We start from the raw sequence: 15,180 nt of genomic DNA on the forward strand, positions 1-15,180 counted from the left end.
TACTGCTTTTGAAAAGGGGAAAAAATAAATGAGGGAAATAATAACTGGGGGAAAGGTAAAAAATGGGGTAAATAGTTGGGGCAAGAACCACAGAAGATACAAAAATCTAGTTATTTTTAAATTACTAATGAAATATAAATCTATGTAGGAAAAAAGAAAATGTGTAGGGGGATAATTTTATTTAGTAATAAAAATATTTATCAAATACAAAAGGGTAGAAATATTGCTTTATTTGAGAAACTTACATCCAAATTACTTTTATGTGTTTTCAAAAGTCCTAACGAGCATCCAAGAAGAAAACATACACAGCTTCCACAACAATAAAAACAAAAAACTGGGGTTGATGATTGCCCCAAATGACATTTCCTAAAAGGAAAAAATATTAACCTTTCTTTTTTTGAGTCAGGGTAAGTGAAATGCACACATCATAAATAACATTTTCTTACTTTTACAGGGAGTAAAGACTGTGATCATGTTTTTTTATGAATATTAAATACGAAATACAAAATCCACTCTTCTGAGCAAGATGAGGAAAAAAAAACCATTCTTTAACATTTTAGTTCTCATGCAATGAAATCCAAAGGTCTGTTGAATCCGCCTTTTCGATTCATATACTGCCTATGATGAGAAGAGAAAACTCATTGTTTATTTAAAAAAAATTCTGAACTCCTCTTATAAAAAAATAGTAACATAAATCATCTTTAAAATAGCAAAGTCTAGGGTAAAAAGTATTCATGGTTATTTAATTCAAATTAAGGATATTATTTCACTTTCAAAATAATCTAAAGCCTTTCAGATTTCTTTAAAATCCAAATAGAAGTATGGAAACATACTTTCAAAATTATTTGGAAAGATTTTACAGACTGAAAAAAATCCATATGTATAGGTTGTTACCTATATTTATAGGTTGTTACGTATAAACACCTAGTTTTAAGAAATGAAGAAGTGCTTCAAAATAGGTATCCATCAAGTAAATTCAACTGCATATTGTACTAGTTCTCCTCATAAGACTCTATTTGAAGATAATTTTACAAGGAACAGTTAATGATGATTCTGGTCATCATTTTAACTCACAGCATCCTCAGATTACATTATTCATATTCTAAATTAATCAGAATATTAGTCTTTTATCCATGGTAAAGGTAGAAGAGAAAGGCAATGTTTGATAATGTCTTAACTTTTCAATTCATTAGGAATTCTGTGAGATTTCACATATGGACTCGTTTGTTCTGTGGCATTAATAAAATATGCCTATACTTAACAGAAAAATATATTTACAGTTGAAATCCTTAAACAATCAATCTAGGTAAATAACTCAGGATGGATCTATTTTAAACCTATAATTATAATGAAATTAAAGCTTAAAGAATTGAGATTATGCTGTTTTGAAGAACTATGTAGAGCTTTAAAACATTTAAGCTAACTATCCTTCCCCATAATAGTTAATTAGTTCACATATAAATTGGAAATTATTTTAACACACCAGACTAGAAGCAAAGAATATTAAAACAAAGGACTATATGGAAACTGGTACATTTCCTACAAACATGATTATCCCATAACTAAATTCTTTCTCAAGCACATAATTTGTATCATTAGTTCAAATGTAATAATGGGGGCTAAGCCTACCTGTACTTCCTCTTCTGAGACACATTTATGGCATAGGCATTTACAGAGCCATCCACCTTTTTCCCCTAGAGAAAAGCAATAAACAAATATAAAAAATGGAAAGGATATATTAAGTGCTTCAAAGAGCTAGATCCTATAGACATGCTTACATGGCAAAATCCATTTATGAATAAGGTAGTGAGAATTTTCAAATCCTGATGATATTCCATGAATTCTCAAGTGTTACAACTCTGTTCACAATTTTAGTTACATAATGCAACATATTCAAATATTCAAGCCAACAAACATTCATGATGTATAGATTATGTGCAAGGCATGCAGAGAAATAGGGTAACAGATCCTAACCTTTTTTTTTTAAATGTTTATTTTTGAGAGATAGTGAGCAAACAGGAGAGGGGCAGAGGAAGGGGGGAGGGAAGACAGAGGGAGAGGGGGAGGGAGAGAGAGAGAAAAAGAGAGGGAGAGAAAGAATATCCCAAGAAGGCTCCACACTGTCAACCAGAGCCCTACAAGGGGCTCAAACTCATGAACCATGAGATCATGACCTGAGCGGAAATCAAGAGTCAGAAGCTTAACTGACTGAGCCACCCAGGTGCCCCTGATCCTAACCTTTTTTGGTCAAAGAATTCTTTGAAACCAAATACCAGTTACAGATTGTCTCTAGGAAAATTCATATTCACGTAAAATTTAACTTACGACTTTAGCTCATAGCATTCTCAAATCACAGCTGGAATAGTCACCATTCATTGAGATCCCATTTCTTGAATAGCCTTGGAATTTTGATTTTTAAGTTTTTTATGTATTATTTATTTTTGAGATAGAGAAAGTGCGAGCAGGGGTGGGGCAGAGAGGGGGAGGGAGAGAGAGAGAGAGACAGAGAGAGGGAGAGAGGGAGAGAGACAGAGAGAGGGAGAGACAGAGAGACAGAGAGACAGAGAGAGAGAGAGAGAGAGAGAGAGAGAGAGAGAATATCAAGCAGGCTCCATGCTGTCAGCACAGAGCCCAATGTGGGACTCGAACTCGTGAACAGTGAGATCATGATCTGAGCCCAAATCAAGAGTCAAATGCTCAACCAACTGAACCACCTAGGTGCCCCCAAATTTTGATTTTTGAAAAGAATCAGAGGGGCGCCTGGGTGGCTCAGTTGGTTAACCGTGCGACTTTGGCTTAGGTCATGATCTCACCGTTCCCGAGTTCGAGCCCCATGTTGGACTCTGTGCTGACAACTCAGAGACTGGAGCCTGCTTCGGATTCTGTGTCTCCCTCTCTCTCTCTCTCTCTGCCTCTCCCCTGCTCATGCTCCCTCTCAAAAAATAAACATTAGGGGCGTCTGTGTGGCTCAGTTGGTTAACTGTCCAACTTTGATTCAGGTCATGATCTCACAGTTCGTGAGTTCAGGCCTTGCATCGGGCTCTGTGGGGACAGCTTGGAGCCTGGAGCCTGCTTTGGATTCTGTGTCTCCCTCTCTCTCTGCCCCTCCGCAACTCATGCTCATGCTCTGTCTCTCAACAATAAATAAACATTAAAAATTTTTTTAAACAAACATTAATAAATAAAAAATAAAAAGAATCAGAATACAGAGTAACAGAGGCTACTGTTAAGTGTCACTTTACATCTTGGCCTTTCTTAGGTGGCATCTACCCTCTTTTTCACTAATTCCTTTATGGGTCTTCTGATTTAGCCAAGTTAACTTACTATTTGCTGTTCTTCATGCCTGAATTGCCTTCTCAACCCCCATCCAAGAACCCCAACCATCTGGTTCTTATCCATCATTCAAGGCCCACTTCAAATGATTCAGCTGCCAGAAAGCGCACTCTACCCTTCCGCAGAATGTTAACTGTGCTTCCCTCACAATACCCTCCATTTCTACCTTGCATTATCATGATGCACATATACGTGATGTTACTTCCCCTATGAGACTGAAAGCTCCTTGATGGAGGGATATGGATGTGGGTCACCTTTGCATTCTCACATCCTAGGCCACTGTACTTGCAGGTGCTCAGACAATGACTATTAAATATATGAACATCACTGGGTAATACCATCTCACACACACACACACATACATGCACGCATAAACACATGCGACCTCCAACTCCCTCCCTCCCCCATTACTGCTCATGAGAGTATACCCTTTCTGTGTAGCACGCTTACCAGGTATCTGTGTTAGGTTAAACAGGATTTTTATCCACTAGCCTAAAGGCACACACGGGTAAGCTACATATTTGAGGTGGAGCTAAAAATGAATGTATTTGGTCTTACTTTTCTTTAATTTTTTTAATGTTTATTTATTTTTGAGAGAGAGATAGAGAATGAGCAGGGGAGGGGTAGAGGGAGAGGGAGACAGAATCCCAAGCAGGCTCCATGCTGTCAGCACAGAGCCCAATGTGGGGCTTGAACCCATGAACCATGAGATCATGACCTGAGTTGAAACCAAGAATTGGATGCTTAACCAACTGAGCCACCCAGGCACCCCTTGGTCTTATTTTTCTATTCCTGTTTTCACTATATTGTGTGTGGAGGTGGGGGGGAGGCGGGGAGAGGGAGAAATTACTTGAGGTATATAATTTTGCCTTCCCAAGAATAGGTAATAGGCATGACTTGGAAAGACTGGCTTAGAAAAAAGTAAACGATGCTAACCTTTTTACTAAGTTCATTTCCTAAAGGCTTACTGACTTTTGAAAACTATTTGCAGAGTTGTATATTATTAGCCTGTTTTGATTTACATGCTGAAATAGAAAATTATCATTTAATAAACATAACCAAACTTTGAAGCTTTCCAGAATGTGAAAATAAAAGGGAAAATAAGAGAATACATTGGCATATGAAAAGGTATCACCATAGATCAATGATGAAATGTCACAAAAAACATTACTGAAAAACACAAAGGAGCAGACTTTATAGATGACAGCCATAAAGGCAACTGCATACAAACTAAATTAACATCCTTGTAGATGTCCTTACAAAAATAACTGATATCATTTGTCTTCATGGTATTCCTTAATTTTTATGGGATCTATGAATTCTCACCTATTTTATTTAAAAAAAAATTTTTTTTTTATGTTTATTTTTGAGAGAAAGAGAGAGACTGAGTGTAAGCGGAGGAGGGGCAGAGAGGGAGGGAGACACAGAATCCAGAGCAGGTTCCAGGTTCCAAGCTATCAGCACAGAGCCCAGCGCAGGGCTCGGACCCACAAACAGTGAGATCATGACCTGAGCCAAAGTCAGATGCTTAAATACCTGAGCCACCCAGGCAGCCCTCTCCCTGTTTATTCTTACTAGCTCCCTCTCTCTATCCCTTCTCTCCTGTCTACATCCTCTCTCCATTTCCCCTCTCCTTCCCTATTATCCCTCTTCATCTCCTTCTCCACAAACCTTCTTTCTTTTTCCTCCCCGACTTCCTTATTCTCTCCAGTGTTATGATCAAGGCTAGACAGCATTCACTCTCTAATCTTCCTCTCTTCTGAGATAGGAGATATGCATGCAGCTACCCAATGGCATCTTTCTCTACAGCTAAATTTAATTCTTAACAACACTTCCCCTTCCTAGGACCTTTCTTGGTTAAGCCTATCCCCCAGTCTCTCAGCCTGTCACTTGAGAGTCATCAATGACTACTCACTCTCATACCCACTCCACTCCCACCACCACCACCACCACCACCACCACCAACTCTGCTTCCTGACTGGGACTCAATATTCTGGTCTCTGTTCACACCTTCATCATCTTTCACTTGCATGACCCAGCAGTTCTCCCTGCCTCCAATCTAAACCGTCTGTCTCCCATTTGTCCTCCATGTTGTCCTAGCTCATCTTTCTTTCTTTCTTTTTTCTCCCAAAGTAGGCTTCACACGCAGCTCGGAGCCCAACACAAGGCTTAAACTCATGACCCTGAGATTAAGAGTTGGATGCTTAACTGACTCAGCCACCCAGGTGCCTCTCCTGGCTCATCTTTCTAAACACAAATATAGGGGCACCTAGGTGGCTCAGTTGGTTGAGTGTCCAACTTAGGCTCAGGTCATCTCACTGCTCATGGGTTTGAGCCCCACGTTGGGCTTGGGCTGACAGCTCAGAGCCTGGAGCCTGCTTCAGATTGTGTGTCCCTTTCTCTCTGGCCCTTCCCCACTCATGCTCTGTCTCTCTCAAAAATAAATAAACATTAAAGAAAATAACTTTGAAAAAAAAAATAAACTAAACACACATGCAATCCTGCTTAAAAATCATTGCTTCCTCTCCTCAACACCTAAAGAATCAACTCTAAATTCCTTAGCATGGCTAAGAGTATCAAAAGCCTTCCACGATTTGCTTCCTATCCTTTTCTTTTTTTTAAAGATATTTTTTAACGTTTATTTTTGAGACTGAGAGAGCAAGCGAGCGAGCAGGGAAGGGGCAGAGAGAGACGGAGACAGAGGATTCGAAATGGGCTCCACGGTGACAGCAGAGAGCTCTATATGAGGCATGAACCCACAAACTGTGAGATCATGACCTGAACAGAAGTCAGATGCTGAATCGACTGAACCACCCAGGCACCCCTCATCCCTCTTTCTAGCTTCATTCATAGCCACTATCCCATCAGCACCCTTTTACCAGTCACTGAATTTGAAATTCCTGCAATATACTATGCTTCTTCATGCCTACATGGCATTTTTAGGAGCTCTTCCCTCTACTTGAAATGATCTTCCTCCTCTTCATCTGATCACCTTTAAGATCAAAATCAAATATCAGGCAAACAGTCCCTGAATTCTAATGGCAGCTCATTGCTTCCTTCTTTGTGTCCTCAATGCTCTTCACATAGATACTTAATGTCTTCTAAAGACAAGACTCATATCAATGGAAGACATTACAAGCAACAGCAAAAGAATATAGGAAAATGTGATAATCACAATAGATTAATTCAAATCAGAATGTTTAACTGGCTGCATGTTTTACTGACTTTTGTGGAGTCAAAAGAGGCAAATCCCATTAACTTCATCATTTCGATTTCTTCCTCTGTTTTGCCCTCTAAGTCTTCCTCTGCAAAAATAATGGAGAAATAAAATATTTTTGAAAACTCTGTCATCGTTATATGTAGGTATCCCGCCTTCCCAATGTTTGTGGTACAACACTTTACTTTTATGAAAGACCTACATTAGTACTTATTTTCGCTAACCAAAAGACACCCAAAGAGGATTTTTAATTTTAAGAAAAAAGCAATTACTGTGCTAATGTAGGTCTTTTGTAAAAGCAAACTGGCGTATCACAAACTTTCAGAAGGTAAGGGATACTCTTTGCTTTATGCCATTTCGGCTTAAGTAAGGTTTCATAGGAATGCTTGACTTTTGTATGGGGGGAGGGGGACATCTGTATAAAAAGGTAGCAATAGGTTAATAGTCATTCCACCTCAGCAGCAGAGAATACACAAAACAATTAGCTAAAGACTTGGGTCTAATGGAAAAAATTCTTCTTCAGTCTGGACACAATATAATTTAAGATGCTAAGAAGGAATGTGCTCTCTATCCTCCACCAGAGAGGTCTGCTTTAAAAGGACATATTTGGAGCCTTTAATATCAGATTTGACACTAATTTTAAAGGTACTTCCAAAACAGAATATTCTCATGTTTTTAACTGTCCTTCCTATCTCAGGAGCACCACAGCTAAATACGAATTCACTAAGGTACAAATGATAACAAAATCTCAAAACCATATGCAATGAACAGTATAAAAAATTTAATATTAAAATGTGCTCAAATTATACTTATATAATTTTATCATGACTAAAGTTATCTAAACAAGGCTGTACTTTTCCTACAGTTATTTATCTAATAACATTACCAGTAATCTGACGTTCTTTGCTCTTTGTTTCTTTTGTTTCTTTCTTTTCCTCATCTCTTCTTTCTTTTAGTCGAGAAGGGGAAGGAGATGTGGATCTATGCCGTCTTGGGGATCTAATATTGAAGAAGTAAAGATGTCAGAAGCAGAGATATACCTGGTGACTTGTGTTGACTGGCAATGACATACATGAGCTCCTAAAAGGTAAAGGCTGAACAAAAGCCAGGCTCCAGAGAATGAGGAGTCCATTCCTCATAGCAGAATAAGGAAGAAGGTTCTGCCTAGGCCCTGTGATTGTTAACCAAAACCCAAAAATATAGTTTACTGCTGTAATCATCAGCTAGGGCTAAAAAAAAAAATTTTTAAGGCAGAAAATGTAACTAAGTTTCTAATAATTACAAACACACAAAAAGTTGACTAAAACAGCAACTGACACTTATTAAGAATCAAGAGTCAATTTCGAAGGTTCTTTCAAGATCTCACATTCTTGGCTATATACTTGAATAAACTCTTAATACCCAAAAGTCAGTAAAAACAAAACAGGGGCCCCTGGCTGGCCCAGTCAGTGGAGCATGTGACTCTTGATCTTGGGGTTATGAGTTCAAACCTCACATTGGGTGTAGAGATTACTTAAAAAAAAAAAATTAAAAAAGAAACCCCCCAATATACAACACACTTATTTCTTACTCCTGCCAAGCCCAATGCTAATGTTTTTCATGTACTATTTCTTATTTACTCCTCAAGGCAACTCTAGGTCAGGGTGTTATTAACCCAATTTTACCAATGGAAATGTTGGGTTTAAAATAAGGTGGGCTTCAAACGTCCATCGATGGATGAATGGATAAAGAAGATGTGAGATATATATATATATATATTATATATAATAATATATATATATAATATATATATATAATATATATATATAATATATATATAATGGAGTATTACTTTGCAATCAAAAAGAATGAAAGATTGACATTTGCAACTAGCGGATGGAACTGGAGGGTATTATGCTAAGTGAAATTAGTCAGAGAAAGACAAATATCATATGAATTCATTCATATGAGGACTTTAAGATACAGAACAGCTGAACATAAGGGAAGGGAAGCAAAAATAATATAAAAACAAGGAGTTGGACAAAAACATAAGAGACACTTAAATATGGAGAATAAACAGAGGGTTACTGGAGGGGTTGTGGGAGGGGGATGGGCTAAATGGGTAAGGGACATCAGGGAATCTACTCCTGAAATCATAGCTGCATATATGCTAACTTGGATGTAAATTAAACAATAAATAAATTATTTAAAAAAAATAAAATAAGGGGCGCCTGGGTGGCTCAGTCGGTTAAGCCTTGCTTCGGCTCAGGTCATGGTGGCTCATGGGTTCCAGCCCTACGTCCGCTCTGTGCTGACAGATCAGAGCCTGGAGCCTGCTTCCGATTCTGTCTCCTTCTCTCTCTGCCCCTCCCCGGTTCACTCTCTGTCTCTCAATAATAAATAAACGTTAAAAAAATTAAAAATAAAATAAGGTGGGCTTAAGTTCCCCTCATTTCATGAAACTGTAAATGCCTTATTAGTGATAAAAAAACAATATTAAGGGCAGCGACTAGTTTCTTTGGGACTTGTGGTAAAACTTCTGGTTATTTTCTGCATTCACCTGGAGCGTCTTCTGTGCGGAGATCGAGAGCGGCTCCTTCGACGATCTCTCTCCCGGGACCTGGACCTTTCTCGGCGCCTGCGTTCTCTCTCACGAGACGTGGACCGGGACCGCCTGCGCTCTTAATACAAACACACAAAATCTTTGTGCAGAGTCAAAATATTACCTCAAATATCTAGAGCTGTGCCATCAATATTAATATAATGCCAGCCATTTCTAATAGTCAAATTAAAAAAACACAGGTAAAATTAATTTTAACACTATGTCATTTACCCAAATATATCCCAACTATGATTTCGACATGTATCAATATTAAAATTTGAGATATTACATTTATTTCCGTATTAAATAGGAAATCTGGAGTGTATTCTACACTTAAAAAGCACTTCTTAATTCGGATTGAGCACATTTTAAGTGCTCAATAGTCGTATGTGCATCGCGGCCTCATTAACTTTTTAAAAAATCAAGTCTTGACTAGTTGAAGGTGATAAAAACTAACCAGAAGGGGGAGAATCAAGGGTTTAAGTCAGATCTCCTGATCGAAGTCCTGGGTTCTTTACATCCCACTGCTTCATTTATGGGGGTGGGAGCCAGAAGATATTATGAGGTGAGCTCCTTGAACGCAAAATTCTAAATGTCGATTTTCCCATTATATAAACTGGGAAGGAAACTAACATTGAACATTCAAGAACCAGGCATTATCACGTGCTGAGTGTTATGGCATGTGACATTAATTCTCAAGTCAGTTTTCAAAGATGGGTAGTATTACCCCCACCCCCCACCCCCAATGTACAATTACGGGAATTCGGACACAGAAAGGATGGATGACTTGCACAATGCCACCAGAAATTGAGCGAATCGTGGCCTGACTCAAATCCCTCAGTCACAAATATAACAAGTTACTGTAGGAGGATGACAAGGTGTCCACGAACTCTAACTTAGGGGCTGGGGAGGAACTGCCTTCAAACCGCTGGAGTATAAGGCTCAGGTCCTCGTTCCCCTGTCCACTCTCACTCTTCTCGGGAGAAAAGGGCCCTTCTCTCCGTTGCGTTCGTACTTGCAGAGGGAAAGAGGGAGGACACGTCTCCGACCAAGCCCCAGACCAGCCCAAGTCCTTCTGGACTCACCCCTCCGTGGAGAACGGCTGCGGCTACGACCCATTGGGAATCTTCCTCCACCTCACCCTGCCCCGGAAACGATTGCACAACAACTTCCGGGAGCGCCGGGCGCTGAGCTTTCACCGCCGACTGGAAAACGTAGAAAGGTCTCTTTGGAAGGTTCCGGCGTCTGAAGAAGGCAGGCTGCGCTGAGCCCGCCCAGAAATCAAGCTGCCTGCACGGATTCCACGGCTCCTGAGCCCAGAGGTTGTCACTAGGGACTCGCTAACAAGTTCCAAACAAGCCCAGTTTTTGAGCCCCGCTTACAGGTGCTGCTTGCCACCAGAAACTAAGGTCAAATGCCGGAAGCCACAAACTCCACAAACAAGCCTCCTGCCCCCGCCCCGTGACCCACCCACCGATTTGATTCAGGGCAGCCTACCTGGGAACCTTCCAGATGGCCTCGGGATCATTACCATCTAATCGTAATAACAAAAAGCACAGCTAGCAGTGCCTTGATAGATTCGAGGGCACCATTCTGGGGAAGAAAAGAGTTGGCACTCTGGTTCTGAGAGGACTCCTCTCCCTTCCCCTCAAAACCTCCAGGTCAGCTGTTTACCAGCCCCGTAATTACTCCAACCCCATAAAACCCTGACCATCAGACCAAATGGAGAAAAAGTGACTTTGGAGCATGAGCTCCCCTTCTCTATTCTCTGGCCACTGAATAAATTACTTGCTTGCCGTCAAATATGTTTGGTTATTTGGCAAACGGTATTGAGTAGTAAAGAAAAGAAAAAAAAAAAAAAAGCCCTGCCACTTTGGTAACAAGATTTTGGTGAGAAGAGAATTGTCCTCTCCGCTCCTCCAGCCACACTTTCCCAGTGGCTTCGCCATCTTCTGTGTCCACGATGGGTGTTAAAATGTGCTAGATACCATGGAAAGGCCTGGTAAAGCTGAATACCCTACACCCGATACAGTTCTTATTCCTCCCACCCCCATTTTTCTTCCCAGTTCTTGTCCACATGCATAAAACTTTTTTTTTTTTAAGTGTATTTATTTTGAGAGAGAGAAGAGTGCCATGAGCAGGGGAGGGGTAGAGAGAGAATGGCAAGTAAGCTCGCCACTGTGGAGCCAGATTCCGGGCTCCATCTAACAAACCGTGAGATCATGTCCTGAGCGGAAATGAGGAGTCCAAGGCTTAACTGACTGAGCCAGGCAGGCGCCCCGACATGCATAAAACATTTTATATCAAACCAATTCTAAACATAACATATGCAAAGTTTGAGTCCACACAAGCAAGCGCTAGAGTGGGGCAGGAACCAGAAGGGGCAAGGGCCAGGCGTGGATGAGAGACTTTATTGTGGTTTTTGCAGGCAGGAATAGCAGACACCGGTAAGTTGACTAAGAGGTTTGAGATTGGTTAGAAAAATTTCAGCCAGCTTTGAGATGTTGGGGCTATCCGGAGTTGTTTGGTACCTGGCTCTGAGGTCATTGGGGCAGAGCCATATTGCCTTCGCTTGTCAAAGTTTGATAAAGAAGGTGGTCAGAGTGTTTGGGCTTTTATTGGCTAGAAGGAGAGACATTTGCTATCTCCAGGAACAGTTAGCCCTGAGAAGGGCAGTCTCAGCAGGGCCCCAGATGGCAAAACATCAAAAAAGAAATAAAAAGGCAAATACAGCTTTCACCCAAACATTTATTGCACACCTATATAGCAGAGGATTGATCAGTGAAAAGACAAAAGTCTGCTCTTGAGCTGCTTGCAGTCCAGTGAGGGATACAAACAAGTAAACAGTGTGAAAAGTGCATTGATAGGGGAAAAACAAGATATTGTGAGGACACACGAGACAGATCCCTAACTGGTTTTGAGGGGGAGGGTTGTCAAGAAGTTTCCAAGAGGAAATAATGTCCAAACAAGACCTTAACAATGAGTAGAAATTAGCCAGGGGAAATGGGGTGACATTTGTGTGGAGAAATGGAAGAGATTGTTCAGGCAGAGGATACTGAATGTGCAAGGATAAGGGGCAAGGGAGAGGCAAGTGAGGCTAGAATAGGCTCATAATCTATGGTAAAGTGTTATCCTGAGGCAAAGGAAATAGGGGATCTTCGAAGGGTTGTAAGGATGGGAGAGAATCAGATTTGAGTATTCAGAGAACACTTGATAATGGATACTTGACTAGAGGCAGAATATATTAGGAGGCTGGCAAAATAATCTAGATCGGAAATTACAGTGGCATGTACTTGAATGGTATCAGTAGGTAAGGTGGAAAGTGGCCGAATTTGAGAAATAGTTGCTACAACTGGACAAATTTGATGATTTTGGCTACAGTGGATGAGCCAATTAGAAGATTCAACAATGACATCCAGGTTTCTGGCTTGTGAAACTGGGTAGATAGACGGTAGCATCACTTGCTAAGATAAGGCATATATGATAAATTCTGGAGAAAGAGGATGTTCAGATACGGACAAGCTAATTTAAGGTGCCATTTTGAACACATAAGAGGAGATGCCAACTAGATGTATATCTGAAGCTCGGAAGAGAAATCCAGCCTGGAACTACAGAAAAATAAATCATCAGAATATAGAGGTTCATTTGAAGCCATAAGAGTGCATGAAATCACCTGGTGCAGGCTCAGGACAGAAAAGGGCCTAGAGACAGCCAGAGGTGACTAAGACAAGTCATCAAAAGGAGACTAAGGAGTGGCCAGAGAAACAGAATGAAAACTGGGTGTGATGTCAGAGAAGTTTAAAAAAAGCCTTCTTTTTAAGGACAAAATGGTAAATTAAAAAAAAAAAATTAATATTTATTTTTGAGACAGAGACAGAGCATAAGCAGGGAAGGGGGAGAGAGAGAGGGAGACACAGAATCCGAAGCAGGCTCCAGGCTCTGAGCTGTCAGCACAGAGCCGGACGCAGGGTTTAAACCCACGAACTGCAAGATCATGACTGAAGTTGGACACTTAACTGACTGGGCCACCCAGATGCCCAAAAAGTGGTAAACTTTTAAGTGTTAAAAAAAAAAAAACACAAAAAAACCACATCTAACATAAAATTTAGCAACAAAGTTGTTGACTCAGTGTTTGTGAATGGCTTTTGAAGTGGAGATGGAAATTTGAAGAACCCTTTGAGAAGTTTAGCTGATGCAAGTAAAATAATGGCAGTGGGTGGAAGTAAATGAAGTTTTTTTCAAAGATGGGAGAAATTTTAGCGCATTTAAGTATTCCTGTGAGTGAGTTAGTATAGAGAGAAAAAAAAAAAGTAAAGATACAGAAAAGGAGAAAACCAAAGAAATAAGTTATCTAAAGGGACAGTCCTGAGACTAAACCTTATGTGGGAAAAGAGATGGTGTCTCCAAAAGGCTCCTTCCCCTTTAGTATGTGGGACAGAAATTGGGTTCAGCAGGGCTTCCTTACTGATCAAGTTGCCTTCTCTCAGGATGTAGATTATTGAGCACTGTGTCTCTTTCAGCACAGTATCTGGAAGAAAATCCTCTATATTTTTGATAGTTTGAGGTTCCCCCATTCCATTTTAATGGAATTTCAGTGGGGTCAGGTCAACACCTGTGATCACACTTTTAAGTTCCCTCCCCAACCAGACAGTTTTCAATAAACTGTATTTAAAGCACACATGTCCCTTACATTAGAACCAACATTAACAATCTGTGTCTCAAATGTACTATTTTCTAGCCTTGGTTGAATTTTGTTTTGCACTGCTAATCTTATTTAACAAGAAATCACCAGCTTTTACAAAAATATCCTACTTTATCATTACATGTGGATGCATGCTGTTGATTAAGTCATCTAACTCTTCCCTAATTAGATGCAGTCTGGCCACTAGTTAACAGTGACTGATGATGTTTGAGGCTTTTTGCTTTTATACTCTTATGCCTGGACCTTGGGAAAAATGTCAAACTCTCTGGCTGGGGAGGAAATGTACTATGCCTTTTGTTTTTTAGGTCCACATTGCTTGAAATCATGACTCAACATATCATTTCAGGTGACTGACAAGTCATCTATCATTTGCACCCCTGGCTCTGTTATCTTTTCTATTATTTACATGGGTCATCTTTAAGGGACTATAACTGATACAGTTTCAACATAAATAGTCCAATATTAACTTATAATTAACTTACGTTAAATACAAATATTGTAATAGACCAACATTCTGGGCCAATAGAACTTTCTGCAACTAGATGGGAGATATTCTATATTTCCACTAGCAGCCACTAGTGGAAATATTGTAGCCACTAGTTACCTGTGTGTGCCTAGTTACTAGTGTGCCTAGTGTGACTGAGGAAGTAAATTTTAACTTTTATTTAATTTTAATTAAATTTAAATAGCCACAGTGACTCTTGGTAACCTTTTGCACTTGATATTGAAAATTATCTTTATATAATGGCAATCCCATTGAAAGACTTAAAATGTGATAGAGTGTCAGCCACTGAACACTCAATAAATAAAGCTACTGACTACCACTGTTCTTTTAATTTTGCCTATACCTTGCTAAGTTTCAAGTCAAATCCATCTTTAAAAAAAAATTTATTACATTTATTTATTTTTGAGAGTGAGACAGAGCATGAGCAGGGGAGGGGCAGAGAGAGGAGACACACAATCCAAAGCAGGCTCCAGGCTCCAAGCTGTCCCCACAGACCCCGACGCAGGGCCTGAACCCATGAACTGTGAGATCACAACCTGAGCCAAAGTCAGACACTTAACCCACTTAGCCACCCAGGCGCCCCAAGGCAAATCCATTTTTTTAAAAAGGGTACGTTTATAGTCCTCTAATAATGTAGCATGAGAGGAGCACCTGGGTGGCTCAGTTGGTTAAGCGGCAGACTCTTGATTTTGACTCAGGTCATGGATCTCACTGTTCGTGGATTTGAGCCTGCTGTCTTGCTCTGCAATGACAGTGAGAAGCCTGCTTGGGATTCTCTTTCCCCCTCTCTGTCTCTACCCCTTCCCTGCTCGTGCTTTCTCTCTCTCAAAATAAATAAACTT

General features: G+C 40.1%; 1 protein-coding gene across 1 annotated transcript; it reads right to left on the minus strand.

Moving 5' to 3' along the window:
• Positions 1 to 209: 209 nt before the first annotated feature.
• SNRNP27 (small nuclear ribonucleoprotein U4/U6.U5 subunit 27) lies at positions 210 to 10,341 on the minus strand. The gene is made up of 6 exons (XM_025932165.2): positions 10,217 to 10,341; positions 9,090 to 9,210; positions 7,437 to 7,549; positions 6,559 to 6,638; positions 1,630 to 1,694; positions 210 to 618 (listed from the first exon to the last, which is right to left on the minus strand). Exons 1-6 carry the CDS (start codon positions 10,248 to 10,250, stop codon positions 564 to 566), a joined length of 468 nt encoding a protein of 155 aa, XP_025787950.1. The 5' UTR covers positions 10,251 to 10,341; the 3' UTR covers positions 210 to 563.
• Positions 10,342 to 15,180: the final 4,839 nt, after the last annotated feature.

The sequence above is a fragment of the Puma concolor genome, chromosome A3 (genome assembly GCF_028749965.1).
Source record: "Puma concolor isolate L17-30 chromosome A3, mPumCon1.1.hap2, whole genome shotgun sequence".
Lineage (NCBI taxonomy): Eukaryota > Metazoa > Chordata > Mammalia > Carnivora > Felidae > Puma > Puma concolor.

Bases quoted from the DNA above. Each gene is read 5' to 3' on its own strand.
- SNRNP27 (XM_025932165.2), bottom strand. From the start codon at position 10,250: ATGGGTCGTAGCCGCAGCCGTTCTCCACGGAGGG. The intron at 6,639-7,436 runs GTAATGTTATTA...TTATTTTTGCAG, and splicing joins CAAAGAACGTCAGATTACTG to AGGAAGACTTAGAGGGCAAA. The intron at 1,695-6,558 runs GTCAGTAAAACA...GCTTTTCTCTAG, and splicing joins CCTCTTTTGACTCCACAAAA to GGGAAAAAGGTGGATGGCTC.